Source organism: Brassica napus, chromosome C4 (genome assembly GCF_020379485.1).
Source record: "Brassica napus cultivar Da-Ae chromosome C4, Da-Ae, whole genome shotgun sequence".
In the NCBI taxonomy this organism is placed as follows: Eukaryota; Viridiplantae; Streptophyta; class Magnoliopsida; order Brassicales; family Brassicaceae; genus Brassica; species Brassica napus.
This window is the reverse complement of record NC_063447.1, coordinates 52,242,289-52,259,630: the sequence shown is the minus strand read 5'-3', so window position 1 is coordinate 52,259,630 and position 17,342 is coordinate 52,242,289. Positions and strand designations below refer to the sequence as shown.

At 36.6% G+C, this 17,342-nt stretch overlaps 3 protein-coding genes and 1 non-coding gene across 4 annotated transcripts; 2 read left to right on the top strand and 2 right to left on the bottom strand.

Annotated features, from left to right (window-relative positions):
- Positions 1-8: 8 nt before the first annotated feature.
- On the bottom strand, positions 9-8,046 carry LOC106424304 (syndetin-like). Its single transcript, XM_048756491.1, is given in 26 exon segments — positions 9-377; positions 474-524; positions 626-703; positions 971-1,090; positions 1,328-1,400; positions 1,630-1,692; positions 1,921-1,991; positions 2,288-2,413; positions 2,593-2,777; positions 2,926-3,028; positions 3,125-3,188; positions 3,279-3,817; positions 3,928-4,449; positions 5,078-5,210; positions 5,311-5,339; positions 5,558-5,677; positions 5,829-5,912; positions 5,995-6,081; positions 6,172-6,261; positions 6,538-6,627; positions 6,739-6,803; positions 6,925-7,003; positions 7,094-7,168; positions 7,262-7,435; positions 7,527-7,647; positions 7,649-8,046. Coding segments are annotated over 26 exon segments (3,351 nt in total). The 5' UTR covers positions 7,744-8,046; the 3' UTR covers positions 9-263.
- Positions 8,047-9,246: 1,200 nt separating this feature from the next.
- On the top strand, positions 9,247-11,715 carry LOC106424325 (UDP-D-apiose/UDP-D-xylose synthase 1). Its single transcript, XM_013865075.3, has 8 exons — positions 9,247-9,750; positions 9,906-9,998; positions 10,112-10,219; positions 10,509-10,623; positions 10,712-10,845; positions 10,920-11,021; positions 11,109-11,201; positions 11,281-11,715. Exons 1-8 carry the CDS (start codon positions 9,475-9,477, stop codon positions 11,527-11,529), a joined length of 1,170 nt encoding a protein of 389 aa, XP_013720529.2. The 5' UTR covers positions 9,247-9,474; the 3' UTR covers positions 11,530-11,715.
- Positions 11,716-12,003: 288 nt separating this feature from the next.
- TRNAG-UCC lies at positions 12,004-12,075 on the top strand. The gene has a single exon. It is a non-coding gene; the product is annotated as a tRNA-Gly (tRNA).
- Positions 12,076-14,255: 2,180 nt separating this feature from the next.
- LOC106424280 (histone deacetylase HDT4-like) lies at positions 14,256-16,088 on the bottom strand. The gene is made up of 8 exons (XM_013865031.3): positions 15,848-16,088; positions 15,541-15,611; positions 15,220-15,454; positions 15,082-15,129; positions 14,929-14,996; positions 14,733-14,792; positions 14,564-14,657; positions 14,256-14,474 (listed from the first exon to the last, which is right to left on the bottom strand). The coding sequence occupies exons 1-8, from the start codon at positions 15,858-15,860 to the stop codon at positions 14,422-14,424; spliced, it is 642 nt and encodes a 213-aa protein (XP_013720485.2). The 5' UTR covers positions 15,861-16,088; the 3' UTR covers positions 14,256-14,421.
- Between the last annotated feature and the right edge of the window lie 1,254 nt (positions 16,089-17,342).

Sequence of the window (17,342 nt, the reverse complement as noted above, 5' to 3'; positions counted from 1 at the left end):
GGAACTGATAATACAAACACTGAGACATTAATTAAGTATTTAAATGTACGAAAATGTGTGTTACAATCTCTTCAAGACTGTACAACTTGAGAAGGATCTTTTACACAGACCCATTAAGCAAACGACAGTAACTTAGAAAGGGCTTATCCTCAAATTTACACCACTCGATTCAAAATGCAAAAGTAAAGAGCCAAAAGCAAAGAAAGAACAAGACTAGAGAAAAGAAGTAAAAAAATTACTTTGTTGTTGCTTTTAGATTTGATCTATGCAGCAGCTGATTCAATCTTATCCACAACTTCTACACGCGTTTTCCTCTTCCAGCTTTTCATGGTGGCTACTAAATTCACAAGTCCAATAACCTGTGCTTTCGTATATTCCTGTATGTTTACACATTTTCATCACATATGTCTTCTATCCCATCGATTTAATTTACTCTAGACATTTATAAAGATTACGAAGATTTGTTTGTTTACCGGATGACCCCTTGCCCAGTGTACATATTCCGTCTCAGGCAGATAGTACGCCTGCAAAAAATGAGTGATGATTTCGGTTTTTAGTGTGTATCACCAGCACATTATCATCTCAAAGTCTGCTGCACTTTCATATGAGTTTCTGGTTTGCTTACCTTGATAAATGTTTCGACTATCTGTATCTTTGGCTTCACCTTTGTTGGCACAAAGTGCTGTAGCCCGTTTATTAGGACCTACAAAAAAAGTTAGATAACGTCCGCCAGAATCATTCCCATGCATATTAACTATACCGCAAAGGCATTTTCAAATGATGCGTCTGACTCATATATCAATTGCTTATTCACACTGTCATCAATACAGAGTAAAAGGTTTGTCCTATCCTGAAAATCTTGCAGGTTCGTTGTTTTATGTAAAGTTTTTATATCAATACTGGAATGCCTGTCAACGTTGATTGAAACTTATTATATTCATGTACACAATGGTCTAGTACGGATAGGTACCTGAATATCTAAGGACATGAGAGCACGTCCTTCATCAGTACATCTTTTTATTCGAGAGAAACCTTCGACCAGCATCTCCGCAAATATTTCAACTCCATATTGCAGTAGGAGATTCTGGACCTATATATGAAAAAAGAGTTCAAGATGAATACAGATTTCCCAATAGTTTGAGAATAAATATGCTCATTAATCTGATTAAATATGCCCATTAATCTGATATTTTAATTAAACTGAGTTCGTGCTGTCTGTTGATAATTTATGAAGCAGAATGTGTTAGGGTTTGACTGTGACACACAAAAAGCAGAAGGAAAAAGCTAAACAGGTGCCAACTACTGGTGAGGTCAGAGAGTCACTTACCTCCTGTGAAATGCCTCCATGAGCAAGCCTTGTTTTGTAGTGTTTGAATTCCCCGAGCATCAAATCAACATACCTGTTTAATTCAAAGAGTTTTAGTCCGATAGGCCAAGTAAACTGGTCAGAATATAGTTTAAGAGCATCAACCGCACTGAATATCTTAATGTTAACTCAGTAAATGAATAGGCAGCTTGCCAATGATGAAAAACTATGAACATCTAAATAGTTCAATATTTCATGATTAAATTGAAGTTGCAGGTACAAGTATAAAACAGCAAACGGAGTAACCGAATGAAGTATTTTACCCATTATGCTCCACACCAAGCTCCTTGACTTCCCATTTAGAATTAGCAATCCGGTCGACATATCTACAAAATCAGTAAAAGGGGAATCCGTGAATGGACATACATACCCCCAATGAGAATCAATAATATAGAAACCAGGGTTCGACTTTACCATACTGATTGCATTCACAGTATATAAATTTACGTACAGTTTTAAAAATTCAGAGGTCAGTAAGAACAAGAATTGAAGGCACAAGCGAGGAGAAAGATGCAATCCATCTAAAAAAATTCTCAAGTAAATAAGCAATTTACCCATTAACATGCAGCAGTATCCTTGCAGTTGTCCTATGTAAGTGCTCTGTCAGATCAGGTACGGAACCAACCTGAAGATTCATTCCACTTAATGCAACTCCAGATATATTTGCTACTACATGTAGAATATAACTAATTTTGATAATATATATATTTGAGAAATTAATATAACAAAGGAATACAATGAAACTACTTATGAATCATGATCATCCTGCATAGGCATTTATTTTTTTAAGAGGCGAAAGTTATTGGATGCTACATAGGTCTATGTATAATAAGACTGTATTATTGTTGTCAACCAAATAAGGCAATATATTTCCGGTCAAGCCAGATTTTATAAGAAATCAGAACTGAGAGAGACACATACCAATTGACCAAAGAAGTCTTCAACCAGAGAGCCATTTCTTGACATAAGCATAGACTGGAGATGAGCTTTTGATTTATGCAGTATTCGAGACACAAGAGAAACAGTGTCCACTGCAGCACATCTTTCCTATAAGTGATTATCATGTGTTACAGAAACCTTTTATTATAGCTGCTTTTCTCTTCTCATACTTGATATATGAAATAAGTGAAAGTAAATGAGTAGGAATAGATTATCTTAAGGTCTACTAGACAAAACAATATTAATTGAAGTTATCAGATTGACAAAAACTTATCCCCAAGTTATACCTTGAGACTAAAAGATGTGCCTGATACGTGACCAGATGTTTTTATGGGAATCGCTGAAGTCACGTCCGCAAGACTAGGGACTGTGTTGGGGAAGGAAAGTGAAGAAGATGGTGATGATGACAATTGAGGCTTTATCCATTGCTCACACTCTTGTGATATCCGGGATAAGCAGCTTTTCAAACGATCTGCATTTCAAAAATTTGAAATATATTCTATGTTGAGCAATTCTCGGACATTGTAGCTTTAAAAGCTATAGCATAACCATATTGAAGCAGGTCGGGAGCAACAATACAAAGAGAGAGGAACGTCAACGGAAACGAATCAGTTACTCACGGTTGGAAGAGTCGGCACCTCCTTTTCCACCTGAATTCGTATTTTCTTGACCAAATACTTGATACACGAAATAGAAAAAGACCCCAAACGATTGGCATATTCCCTACAGAATTCCAAACATGTGTAAAAGATACTTTAGAAGAGAAATCCAGGAAGAATAGTAAAGCAACCTGCAGAGTTCATACAATTAGATTGGTACCTTAAAGAATTCCACATTAACAATTTCTAGTTTCTGCATAAGCCTCGCGTACTTATCCATTGACCTAAGACAAACACAGTTATCACAATTCCGTATCACAAAGGGAAAATATGTGATCATTCTATTTTCAAGCATTTGCTAAACAGCATATTACCTTAGAAGACAAAGCGAGGATCCTGTTTGGGCCGTCAAATCATCATTAGTACTGATATGTGAAGCACTCCTTGATACACTACGTGTAAAGCTCCGTCTTGGAAGCTGACTATCCTCGTCAATATAGTCAGCATGAAGGTCTTCGTTTTCGTCTCCTGAAACAGGACTACCTCCGTTAATGCGTTTTGCATCTCTTATCTTGGGATTTACAACGTCCTCGTGAATACTATCATTCCCTTCAGAATCTCCAGAGGCAGCTCCATTGACAGAGGAGTAGTCTTGGTCTTCTCTATAGTATGTTAACTTCGCTGAGAAAGGGTTTCCACTTTTCAACCAATATGAGAATCCACTCCTGTTCCCACTAGGATCAATCGAGTCATTTGACTTATTTGAGTGAGGGAATCTGGAAGAACCAGAGGCATTTCGGGAAGACATAATTAGGGGAGCCCCATCCCCCACAAGACCGGCAAAATTAATAGCTTGCACAGTACCAGGTGGCAGTTTCGTCCACGTCTCCTTCTCCAGGACCATTTTGAGCGCCTGTAGGGAGAAAAACCAGACAAAATTTTTACCTTAGTAGAGGTGATGCATGAAAGTAACTAGGTGGTATTGGCAACTCAGTCCAATTGACATTTTGAAACTGAACTTACATGCATGCTTTGCCTATGAAATGCGGTGAAATAATTTTCGCATACACCCTTTAGCTTCTCCCTAAAATCAACAACTTCAAATCCACAGAACGCTTCCCCAGCAAGGATAAAGGCGCTCAGGTCTTCATAGTTTTTTAGGAACTGATGCATACTTGTTGAAGAAGCAGCTGGGGACGAGAGCAAAACTGACACACGGCTTGTTGTAAGTTGCCAGAGATTTCTTCGTCCTCTTTGCAGAGTTTCTGAAACAAGGGCAGCACTCTCTTTCCGTAGATAGTACCATGGTGACTCGCCACTAGATACTGTTTCTCCAAAATCACTAGAGTCGTCTACTGCACTATTAGACGCTTCCTTTACGGGACTGGAGGTTTCGGTTCCACTGGACTCTTCAGCAGAAATGGTAGGTACGCTTGCTGAACCCAAGGCTGAAGAGAGACCACCGTCCTGTGGGTCGCAAGAAGTGTCTGACACAGAATCAATCTTTTGATTTGTTGCAGAGCTTGTTGAGATATATCTTTCTACCTGTTCCAGTTCAGAAGCTTTGCCCTTAGAAACCATTAGAGATAATTAAATGAGACTGACGCCGAAAAAATACAGAAAAGAACCTAAAGAAAATTGGCAATGATTAAGACGCCGAGCACATAAGCCATCAAAGAGATGATACTGTGACCCATTATCTTTCGAGCCAATAGAGAATAAAATAACAGTACATCTTACTAAAATCGAAGAACTTATCAAAATTCCTGAACAACCTCTTCCTTGACATGGAGTGCTTAAACAGAGGTAAAAATAGCCCACGTAGTTGTATGTTCACTAAGAAATCAATTAATAGCCAAGACTTGAATACATTTAAATATAACTTCCGAGATCTAACACATATCAATAAAGCAGGTAGGGTTCTACAGACCACCAAACTAAACAAATACATAAAGAAAAGCTTTAGGGGTATTATGCTAAGATTCCCCCTAATAACAGTGAGTTTAGGTATATTTTCTCACACAATAGGTCTAGATAGAGCCACAAAGGAGTTCAAATCTATGAAATCTGACAACGGACGCTGTAGCACTGAAATAAGAACAGGGACTGTTTCAAGAACCCTATCAATAACTAGAAAATGTAAAATAATAAATAAAGTAGGGATGGAACCGACCTTCTTTTCTGGAGCGAAACTCATTATCTCATGGTACGAATATATTAACTGAAATAGCACAGCTAGTGTTCTCAACAGACATTGCCCAAACTTGGATTCTGGTGTCTGAAGACATAGATCGCTGTATGTAAGTCTGAAGTCAATGTAAATAAATCAGCAAGAATATCAGAAGTGATTGTTAGGTACTGTAATAGCCTAATACGTGCCAGATAACTCAGGAACATAGAACATACCTACTAAATTGGGTGGCAGCACTGCTATCCTACAAAAAAAACAATTCACAAGATCAACAATCTGATTGATTTTGACATTTTGACCTTTAAAAAACTTATTTCAGTGCTCAGTACGATGAGGTAGAATGCGTAGAAACGCATTTCCGAACATGGATCTTGACATACTCAAAATATGAGTGATTTCACTACATCCACTACCTAAACATTAAGTCTATAGGAGCCACAACTGAATATCTAGCTCACATACCTCCCCAACAACGGTCTTTAGCACTGAGTGCGTTTCTGAGATAACTTCTTGCATAAAGAAGCTCTGTATCTTCTCGGCGAGACCAGAGACATCACCGATCAGGGCATAAGCGTCAAGGACCTAAAAGTACGAGCAAATAAAAAAAAGTTAACTACATATTGCCACTGAAGTATATTTATACTCCAACTAAATTTAAGGCCAATAATCCAATCTTTTTTTACATTAAATCTGAAGGAGAGAGCTTAACAAGGGAATGACTTGGATTACTAACCATTACATAACTATCTTCTTTGAACTCTTGGCAAACACCCAACAAAAGTGAATCCAGCTTATGAAGAGTTCTTCCTAACCAAACCTTGAAAAGAGTATGAGAAACTTAAACGACTGACAAATAAAATTACGAGGACAACAGCTGGTCATGAATAAGTCCAAACTACCTCAACACCACGGGTCATCTCTTGGATTGCTGAAAACTCAGATAGACTGTCAAGAAGCTGCAAGTACTCAGATAATACTTGAAATGCCTACATAAACGGAATACATTTCCTGGTAATTTGTTAGTTCCTAGCATAATATCACCACAATTCTTATACGAAAAAAACAAGTAAATATACCTTGCAATAGTTTCCTTCGTCAACAAGGTCTTCAAGACTTGACTGCATTAGTCTTGCTTGGCGAAGATCGGTTAATATAGGAAGCATGTCCTGCAAGTAGAGTTCTAATTACAAGGTTTCTAGAGAAGCAAAAAAACATAATAGCAAAAAAGAGTCTTCACAATATTTATAAGATAATCAGACGCTTGGGTCCTTGTCCTAACAGTATTAGCCAATTGCTCATAGGCAATATTACAGAATAAATTTGTACATAAACTTCTGATCATGCTAGCGGAGTTTCAGCAGGAAACTATCAAGCATGGACAAAATTTCAAGAAATAGATTGCAGAAACGATCAGTGGTCTAAAATAAATAGGGGGAGCCTACCAGAAGAGCTTGTTTCTTTTTGGAATGAGTGTGTACAATAAGATCTCTTGAAGCCTCATTCATGGAAGAAGTCAAATTCCGTCTTCCATTCTGGGCAATAACACACAAAAAACAGTCAAAAACAAAGCCAAACCAACAACATGCAAAACAGAAAATGAAACCATTGCTTTGGCTTTTTGTAAACTTAGAATAATTCCTTACCTTGCAGATGACATTAGCAATCTTCAAATCTTTCTCCAACTCTCTAACCAAATTCATCCCCTTCACTAACCAAAAGTGAATATTAGTATTCACAAAAACAGAACACGTATGGTCTTCCCAGTTAACATCAGTTCCTCCTAGGAGAAAGAAAAAAAAGGACGAATCTTTACAAATTTAGGTACTCACCCATTACTTCATGATGCTCCATAACATGATGAGAGAGATCTTCCGCCACTCTATCTAGCTGCACCAACCTCAGGGTGGCCTATATACAGTACACAAACCTTTTAAATTTTGTTAAGAAAATAAATTAACACTTAACACCAGTTTACTTGAGAAAGGAGCTGGTACCTACCTGCTTCTCAAAATAAGCAAGTTCACTTTGATCATCTGGAATATTCTCCAGAATATGCCTTACTGGATCAAAGTCCTACACAATGAAATGACCTAATAGTGTGATGAAATTATAATATCTCATAATAACCAAAAAATAGAAATAAAGTGATGGAATACCACCACACACCTCTTGATAGAAGCCTTGTTCAAGCTCTTCAACTTCTTGAGGAGGAGGTCTGTGACTGTTACCATAAATAGAGCTAAGCTCAGTAGCAGCAGAAGATATACTCAGTCTCTGATCAGGATGAAGTCCAGCCAAAGCACGAGCAACAGCAGCAGCAGCCGTAGCACGTGCCGGAATCTACACAACAACAAAAAAAGAATAGCTCTTTAATTTTTTTCAAACAAATTCAATTGAAGAAAACAATAGAGAGAGAAGAAGAAGTGAGTACCTCAGGGCGATCAGAGGATAAGGAAGAAGAAGAAGAAGGTAAGAGTCCGAGGGATTTAGCGGACTTGACAGAGCTGAGGAACTTTTCGCCGACTTTGGAGAAATCCATGCCTCCACCTCCTTGGGAGTAAGAAGAAAAGCCTTGAGCTCTCGAAGCCGCCACCAAGGTCGTTTAGATCGCCGCCATTGAAGAGGAACGGGAACAGATTAGGCTGCATCTCGTTTCCAGATCATTGTCCGTAGATCGGAACGGGAAGGCGTTTTACAGATTCTTGAAACCAATAATAATAAAATGTGTGCGTGCGGATCGAGGAGTCTCCCGCGGAGATGAAGAGGATCTAGAGAGAGGTCTGAGGAGGAGGAGGAGGAGGGGCTTGAATTTTGATCTTTTGTTTTGTGTTCTAGTGCCTTTGGTTTGCCCAACAAAATGGTATTTGATTAACGCCACATTTTTTTTTTACCCTCTGTCTTCCAAATTTATGTATTGCTGCTCCATTTCATCTCTCTACTCCAACCAAATCAGAATTGAACTGACAAAATGGTGGGTGTTTTGGATAAAAAAAAATGAAAAATAGATACATTTATCAGATTTAAAATGTGAAAATCATGTTTTCCTATATAACAGAAATTATATATTTTTAATTATATATTTGCAACGAAAGCAGAGCAGACGTGGATGCGGTTTGAGGATATGGACCGGGTAACACCAGATACATGGTTTTTAAAACCCAATTGTGTCGCCAAACTCCATGTTGCATCAACAAAACAATGTGGTTATGTGGGCAAGGGAATGAGTTGGGAAGACTTACTAGTGGTGATCAGGAGAGAGAGAGAGCGAGGACTTGAGCTCTTGAGCATTCTGCCATGCGCGAGCTTCCTTGACTGCGAAGGTAACAACTTCGTGTTCAGAGAGTAGGGTATGTTCGAAAACCAGTTTATTTCTTGCAGTCTACAGGTACCATAACACCCAAGAAAACAAAACAGCATCATCAAGCCCCATAAGAGGTAAACTAATCATCTTCATGTTTTGATGAAGAGAGTCATGTGATCGAGTCAATGTGCTGAGCTGGTGGAGTATAAAGAGCTGGGACTAAATTCCATACACGATTAGCAAAAGGACATTGAAGAAAGAGATGAAGGTCTGTTTCCTGTTGACCACAGCGCTTGCATCGGAAGTCACCATACAGACCTTTTGCAGCAAGGTTGGATCCAACTGGAATAGTTATATTTTTGAGTTTCCATAGAAAGTTTTCAGCGTTGGAATTTTTTTAACATTCCAGATGCGAACTTTTAATTAAACTCCAGATTAGGTGATTCAAAGTTGATTTTCAGGATATATACTAACTCAAAATGGATATATAACCTTTACAACAAATAAACACTTGAAAATGAGAATCATGTAAACAAACAGTTTTAAAAAAAGCTTTAATTTTTAATAGAATTATAACATCATTTCTAGCAAAAATGGAATAAATTTAAAACCTAAAGAAAAAGAAGTAGATGTCCCAAAAAAAACTTTAAAAGAGTATTTTTGACCAAAAAATATGTAAAAGTAGAAAATGATCAAACCAAATCTCATTAAAAAATTAAAAAAATCTTATAGATTCACTTTTTATATATAAAAACAGAAATAAATATTTAAATAAATACTTAAAAAAAAAATTTTAAAATACGAAGATTTTATCATTTTTAAAGTTTTTTTATAGACGCGCCAGTGGAGAGAGAGTGAGATTTGGATATTTTGACGAACATTTGCCTCCGTTCATATGCTCCTCTCTCCCCCCTCATAAATATCTCCACCGTCGCCACTCTCTCTCTACTCGTTACAGCCAATAATTATCTCATAGAGAGAGAAAGCGCGGGATTCTCGAACGATTCTCTCTCTCGTAGAGAAAAGCTTCCTTCCTTGCTCGCTCTCTATTCTCGGTTTCTGATCTCAAATTTTCAAAATGGCGAACGGAGCTGGTAGAGTGGATCTGGACGGCAAACCGATAAAGCCGATGACGATATGCATGATCGGCGCCGGAGGTTTCATCGGCTCGCACCTCTGCGAAAAGCTCCTGACGGAGACTCCGCACAAGGTGCTCGCGCTCGACGTGTACAACGACAAGATCAAGCACTTGCTGGAGCCGGATACCGCCGAGTGGAAAGATCGGATCCAGTTCCATCGCATCAACATCAAGCATGATTCCAGGCTCGAAGGACTCGTCAAGATGGCGGATCTGGTACGTATCGCGAATAAGAAAACTGTTCGAGAGAGAGAGAGAGAGAGAGAGAGAGAGAGAGAGAGGAATTGAAAAATGAATTGATGATTGAAAGAGTCAGATCTGAATCCGTTTCTCTTTTGATTATAGTTTTGAATCTGTTTGTTGCTGTGCAGACTATAAATCTTGCTGCGATCTGTACTCCAGCTGATTACAATACGCGTCCTCTTGATACAATCTACAGCAACTTCATTGACGCGCTTCCAGTTGTATGTGTTTCTTTGCTTTTAGCTTTTTGTTTGAAGCATTTTGTGGAGAATTGTGGAGAATAGAGCTTAATAGTAGTTGTGATTTGATTGGTTAATGTGTTGGGGTGTGTTAGGTTAAGTACTGCTCTGAGAACAACAAGCGGCTCATTCACTTTTCTACCTGTGAAGTTTATGGCAAAACCATTGGAAGCTTTCTTCCCAGGGATCATCCTCTGCGCGAGGTCAGGCCTCGCTTTCTACATTTTATTGTCTTTTTACCTATGAAATGTGCTGATGAATGATTGTCACTTTTACATGATTTAGACTATGAATGACTCAGTAGATCTTGATAAAGGGAAAAAAATTGTATTCAGTTGAGAATTTTGCGAACTAGTTTATCAGTTACACATGGAAGTCTGATTATTATTATATGGGATCTTGAGTATGTAGAAAACATGGTTCCTCTACCTTCATTGCTTGCAAATGCTTGCTACATTGTTTACAAAATTTGATTTGTGGTTCTTTTTACAGGATCCTTCTTTCTATGTTCTTAAAGAAGATGTTTCCCCTTGCATATTTGGTTCAATTGAGAAGCAAAGGTGGTCATACGCGTGTGCAAAGCAGTTGATTGAGAGACTCGTTTACGGTAAGCATTTTCTAAAAAGACAGCATGTTAATATAATGCGGTAAGAGCCAAAAGGTTTTCACTTCACTTCACTTGTTTCTTGTGACAGCTGAGGGTGCTGAGAATGGACTGGAGTTCACCATTGTAAGACCTTTTAACTGGATTGGACCTAGGATGGATTTCATCCCCGGCATTGATGGTCCTAGCGAAGGTGTCCCCCGTGTTCTCGCCTGCTTTAGTAATGTAAGTACAAATCCGTGTCTATATCGAATGTTATTTGTATGCAGTTTTTGAGCCTATGTGTTGCTATCTTCCAGAATCTTCTTCGCCGTGAGCCTCTGAAGCTTGTGGATGGTGGAGAATCACAGAGAACTTTTATCTACATCAAGGATGCTATCGAAGCTGTTCTTTTGATGATAGTAAGTGCTCTATTGGCTAATACCATCCTTTGTGCTTTTCGTTTACAAACTGTTAACCTGCATTGATATTGTGTGTTTGTGTTTCAGGAAAACCCCGAGAGGGCCAATGGGCATATATTCAATGTAGGCAACCCGAACAACGAAGTCACAGTACGACAGCTTGCTGAAATGATGACCGAGGTGAGTAAGATTTGTTTCAAAGCAGCAAAAAGAAAGAGTTTCTGTCTATTGGTTCTCAAAATTGAAACAAATGTTTCAGGTATACGCAAAAGTGAGTGGAGAGGGAGCAATAGAGAGCCCGACGGTGGATGTAAGCTCAAAAGAGTTTTACGGGGAAGGTTATGATGACAGTGACAAGAGAATCCCAGACATGACCATCATCAACCGCCAACTTGGATGGAACCCGAAGACATCTCTGTGGGACTTGCTGGAATCGACCTTAACCTATCAGCACAGGACTTATGCAGAAGCTGTGAAGAAGGCAACATCCAAACCAGTAGCTTCCTAAAATGTTACAAGTCCCCCAGTTATCAACACAGACGCCCTGATTAGGCTTTTTTAAGAACTCTATTCGATTCTTTGTTTTTTCTACATCTCATTGACTCTTTTTTTTTACATTTCTTGTTGAGAAAACAATATTATTTCATTACGCTAGTTCGCCGTTTCAAGTATACCGTCTATTTTTTGTTCTCCTCTCAGCTGGTGTCTTTGGCCATGTATGTTGCGTCTATCGGAAAGCACACTGTTAATCATTTGTAGCGAATGAGATTAGACAGAGATGTTGTGTTAGTATTTTAAGGGGATGATTCGTTTCATAAAAAGTACACATCTGTTTTATACGCTCGTATTGCACTAACTCGGAATTTTTATTTCCCGGTCCTCAGATGGTTATAACTTATAAATTATAATTAATAAATGATGAGATAGGTTTGTTTTTCTTTCTCTTTTTAATGTATGTGAAAGGAACATAACAAACGTAATAGCGTCTGTAGTCCAACGGTTAGGATAATTGCCTTCCAAGCAATAGACCCGGGTTCGACTCCCGGCAGACGCAATAAAAGTTTTTTTAGTTTGTAGAATTTGTTTGTTTTTGTTTGGTCGCATAACTGACAAAGGTTATTAACACTTAAATAAAAGAAAATAAGTATCTAATTTGTATTCTGAAGTAAAGTGTCGTTTTCTTCTAAAAAATAACTTTTTTTTAGTTTTGAGAAATGTTATTTTATGATACGTTTGAAAGAAAAATTGAACATGAACACTTTATAAAAAAAAATATTTTATAATTTCTTTTGTCGAAATGGGAATATTATCATTTCACAATCAAGTTTCTTCCCAGTTGGACCCTCATCCTAATGATTCCACTAGGTGAACTTAAGGCGAACATAAACCAGGTCAGTAAGCTCACAGTTCAAATTAAGGTTTGAGACATCTACATGACTAATTTTTTTTTTTTTGAATATATGTTAAATTTACTCAAAAGAAAATATACTGTTTTGCAACTTGTGCTACATTTTATAGAAAAGAAAACTCAAGATTTTGAGACTCTATGTTATGTGGTGGAAAACCACACCCCTAAGGCTGCAGCGAAGGTGAAATTTCGAACCTGGCGGAAGGAGAGACATTTGTTTCAGACTTGCCTATCAAGCATGCCGTCCATAACCGAGACTGTCGTTGGAGTAGCTCCATGCCTTTTGTCATTTCTTTCTCGCCATAAAGAATGTATCGAAAGCTGGAAAACATAGCGGGTTAGAGATGGAGTAATCACTTTTTTGTTTGTTCATCACTTCATTTTCCACTCTATTTGCAGTAAATTATGGAGTGGGGTTGGAGATGCTCTTAGGAACTTGGAAAGAAAGTCCTGACTATTATCCTTGGTAATCTCTATTATCTCTGTCCAGTCTGTGGTGAACCTCCCACGAAGAAGGTTTTTGGTTAGCCAAGACCACACCTCTGCAGCGAATGGACATGAAAAAAACAAATGATCCCTAGTTTCCAACTGGTTGCAGAACACACACGATGGGTTTATACTAGAGGACCATTGAAGCATTCGGTCACCAGTTGTTAGACGGTTCTGAATAGCTAACCAAGTAAAGAAAGCAAATTTTGGAGTATGATGTTTGAACCATAAGCTCTTGTGCCAGTCGACAGTTTGAGCTTGCTGATGAAGTAAACTCCAAGTGTTTTTTGTGCTGAATACAGGTTTATAAGCATCAGGAGAACTCTTCCAGACGGCACAATCCTTTTCATTTGATAGCTTGGTTCTCTGTTCTTCCATAGCAGCTTCAATAATGTTCAGAATATTTTGTCGATGGCTTCTACTCTTCTTCTCAAAAACAACGCTGAAGAACCGTTGCAGCCGCTCTTATCCCCAAGTCAATACACCCACGGACTCCAGTGATATCATACAAACGTCCAAGTGGAGACCAAAAATCAAACCAGAAAGAAGTTTTGGTTTCCATTTCCCATCTTCATTTTATGAAACTGTTTTGCATGACTGATTACTCGAAGCCTTTCCACAAGAATGTTCATCTAATACCCAATATTTGGTTGAAATTACCCAATACAATCCAAGGAACACTACCAGCATTAAAACTATCCTTCAATGATCTGATTTCTTCCCAAAGCAAAGTTCTATCTCTTTAAAAATTGGAAGTATAGATGCACGAAACCATGAACTCTTCACCTGAAGTAAAGGAAATAAGAGTCGTTATAAGCTGAGGGTACTCATACTTCGTCTCAAAATTCCACCCACTAAAAGTGTATTGAATTATTGACTTCGAGAAGTCTTATCTCAGCCGAGTTTCAAGAAGACGACCAAAAATAGGATTAGTTTCCCGTAACCAAGATCGTATAGCATTGTGTTTGCGCATTCTATTGAAGCCGTATGAGTTCCATGCAAAAAAAAAAATCGCATAATCATTATAACCTCTGTGAGGAATTCTTCTTGGTAATGGTATGATGTAAAGTGTGATGAGCTTTCTTTGGAGCATTAGCCTTTTTTGACTTTTGTTCTTACCTTTCTGATTAGACTTGAGCTTTTTTGTGGTAATCACTTTCTGGGGCACTCCTCCTGCTGATCTTCACCTTCCTTAAAGATATTGGCAAGGACATCAAATCTGGTAATGGAAACTGTACTAGTAAACTGATCCTTCAATGCATGTCCGGAACTATCGGAACTGCAGAAATTTATACCTAAATTCTAAAACAACAAACCGATGGTGTATTTAGCCTAAATAACAAAAAGCATACTTCATTTAAAACCATTGACATGGCAGACAACAACATAAAATATATTTGAATGATTAAACAAAATCCAAAATCCTCACAAGTAACTCAACCATTCACCAACAAGGAAAATACTATCAAAACTTCATATGAAAAAAATGAGACTTGGCTCTCTCTAATTTCTTTTTGGAGGATGAACACCGCCGCACTTGTGCCCCTTATGCCCTCCTACACCAAATCAGTTTAAAAACCAACCATTAGTCCAATCTTCACATTCAAACTTGTGAGCTTTTACTTCTGTCTTAAGTTTTAGTTACCTTGCTGATTTGCAACTTTGGCTTTCTTTGATGCAACTGTGTTGTTGTTGTTCGTTGCTCCACCATTTGGTCTTTTCTTGTTCGGAGGCTCAACCTATTTTTGATTCAATAAATTCATTAAAATGTTCGCTATCTCTAATTGCAAAGAGATAGTTTGTAAGAAAAATACCTTTACGGGTGTATCCTCTTCTTCTTCTTCTGAGTCATCCTCATCCACATCCGAACCCATCTAATCCAAATAAACAGAAGAAAACATGCGTTACATTACAGAAAATCAAAGATCATAGCTTCCAACTTATTTATTGACTCACAACTCATAAGATATTAAAATTTGCACTATTTATAACTAAAAAGGTAAAATTTACCTCATCAGAGTCAGATTCATCATCTTCAAGGTTGGCCTTTTGACCATTGGCCTTTGATTTCTCCAATTCTGAATAAAAAATGACGAAGTTAAGATTCGTAACAAAGCCACAAAGTAAAACTTCAAGACAGTGGCAATAGTAAAGTAAACTCACCGCTTCGAAACATATCCATGGGAATATCCTCATCCTCTGAATCAAAATCTGCAAGTAAAAAAAAAGTTAAAGATTAGCTTCCAGCTTTCAATACATTCATATAAAAAACCATTATAATATAGAAACCATGGAACTCACCAGAGTTGAGCTCACCATCCATAGGATCAACGGTCTTGTAACCAAGAAGATAGACACTGGAGCTTTTGCACTCATGTGAGACCTCAAAATCTTGCTCGAACAAGAGATCAAGATAAACTTGAGGAACCTTCTGAGAGAGGTTTCCGATGAGAAGCTTTTGCTTATCATCACCACTAACCTTCACAAAGACCTGAACAGTCTTATCTCCAACCTTGTTGAACTCACCAATTGCAATCTGAGACAGAACACGCCACAAAACAATCAAAACACTAACAGAAGAATCTTTCAAGAAAAGACATTACATTAATATTGATAACAGACCTGAGAGACATGGATCATGTAACCATCTTCTTGTTCCACCTTGGTGGGCTTTCCAGGCTTAATCTCAATACCTACAACATAAGCACACATATGTTCAGACAAAAGCTCACAAGAAGATAAATGTTTTGAAACAGAACACCCTACTCACTTTATCACCAAACTAAAACCCAAATGATAACACAAGACAATGTACATACAGACATAAGCAATAAGGACAAACAAGTTCCTGCATCATTTATGTCGGAAACAGTAAGGCCGCAAAGGTGTTCGATAGAAGTTATAGAGAGATAGTTTCAGAGAGACGTACCCCAAAACTCCATAGCTAGCGAAAGAGGTGGCTGCTTGAAGATGAAGAAGAGATTAGGGTTCAAGAGTTCGTTTGAAAAAATGTTTGGAGCGGAGCCGCTTATTTTATAAGGATGCAGGTAGGGTTTTGAATACAATTTTTTTTGGGTTAGCTATTTAATGGGCTTTTCTTTGTAATAGGCCTATTTGGGATCAGCCTTGTTTGATGGATTTTATATGCATTCAGTCAACCATATCTATTTATTTGCGGGTCATTTTTCGCATTCGAACTTTCATGTCAAAATTTAGAACAGTTAAATTCTATGAATAATATACTTAATGAATTTTTATATATAACTGGAGGTTTTACCGCACTATGTGCGGTTTGTTTGTCTATAAAATTTACAAATTTTAATGTTAAATATAACTCAAACTTCAAAGTTTAAAATAAATTAATTATATTTTATGTTTATATTATACAATTTATTTGTTTTGATATAATATTTGATAAATTAGAGTGAAATGTTTTGAAAAATTAATTATTTTTTGTTAGCAATATCATTAATTTATATTTTAATATATATTTTATATGTAAATATAGTTGAAGTTCTATTAATATTATAGCTATTAATCATCTTAAAAGTTTATTAAAAGATCATGTTAAAAGTTTATTAAAAGTTCAAATACTTTATATTTAATAAAATAATAATATTTTCTATAATTTTATGTATATCACATATTTTTTTTATACATCATCTGATTGAATTTTTAAATTACTATTTGAAGAATATGTAAATAACATTCATTTCATATAAATATATATTTTTCATTAATGTTAAATCATTTTTAATATTTAAATCTGTAAATTTGTAGACCAATAAAAATAATTCAATAAATCTTTAAATTTGAAGCTATAATTCATTTTCAATACTAAAATTTGTTTGGTATTTATTATTTTTTAAATAATTATTGATTATAAAAATGTGAATTTTTAGGAGATTTCAATATGAACGATTCCATGTTTAGATACTACATTAAACTACTTTGGATAGATTACATTACACATATGCAAATATATTAGTCATCGGTATTGTGTAGAAAATGTATAACCTCACAATATTGTTTGTATGTTAAGAGTAGAAACATATTTCCATTGTTCGTAAGTTAATTATTAAACAGCTTAAGATGAAATTGGAATAGTGAGAAGCAAATTAGATTTTTTTGGAAAATTTATAAAAACTTCTCACAATGCATTGATTAGTGATGCTTTAACCTAAATTGTTTTTTACACAAACTTATTTTTGTATAACATTATAATAAAAAATAGACAAATCTTACGGTATAATGATAGATTAGATGTAACAATTAAAAAAACCTTTGTAATGCAATTTATTGAGCGTAATCAAAAGCTGTAGACGACTTATTAAATTCATAAATTTTCATCTTATAATATACTCTCTCTGTTCCTAAATGTAGGATGTTTCAAAAAAAATTGATGTTCCAATATATAAGATGTT

What these genes read in the sequence shown, in the direction of transcription:
- LOC106424325 (XM_013865075.3), top strand. Translation starts at nt 9,475, where the DNA reads ATGGCGAACGGAGCTGGTAGAGTGGATCTGGACGGCAAACCGATAAAG. An exon ending in GGGATCATCCTCTGCGCGAG is followed by an intron (nt 10,220 to 10,508) that starts GTCAGGCCTCGC and finishes TTCTTTTTACAG; the next exon opens with GATCCTTCTTTCTATGTTCT. An exon ending in TTCTCGCCTGCTTTAGTAAT is followed by an intron (nt 10,846 to 10,919) that starts GTAAGTACAAAT and finishes GCTATCTTCCAG; the next exon opens with AATCTTCTTCGCCGTGAGCC.
- LOC106424280 (XM_013865031.3), bottom strand. An exon ending in CATGGATATGTTTCGAAGCG is followed by an intron (nt 14,997 to 15,081) that starts GTGAGTTTACTT and finishes TTTTTTATTCAG; the next exon opens with AATTGGAGAAATCAAAGGCC. An exon ending in ATGAATCTGACTCTGATGAG is followed by an intron (nt 14,793 to 14,928) that starts GTAAATTTTACC and finishes TATTTGGATTAG; the next exon opens with ATGGGTTCGGATGTGGATGA.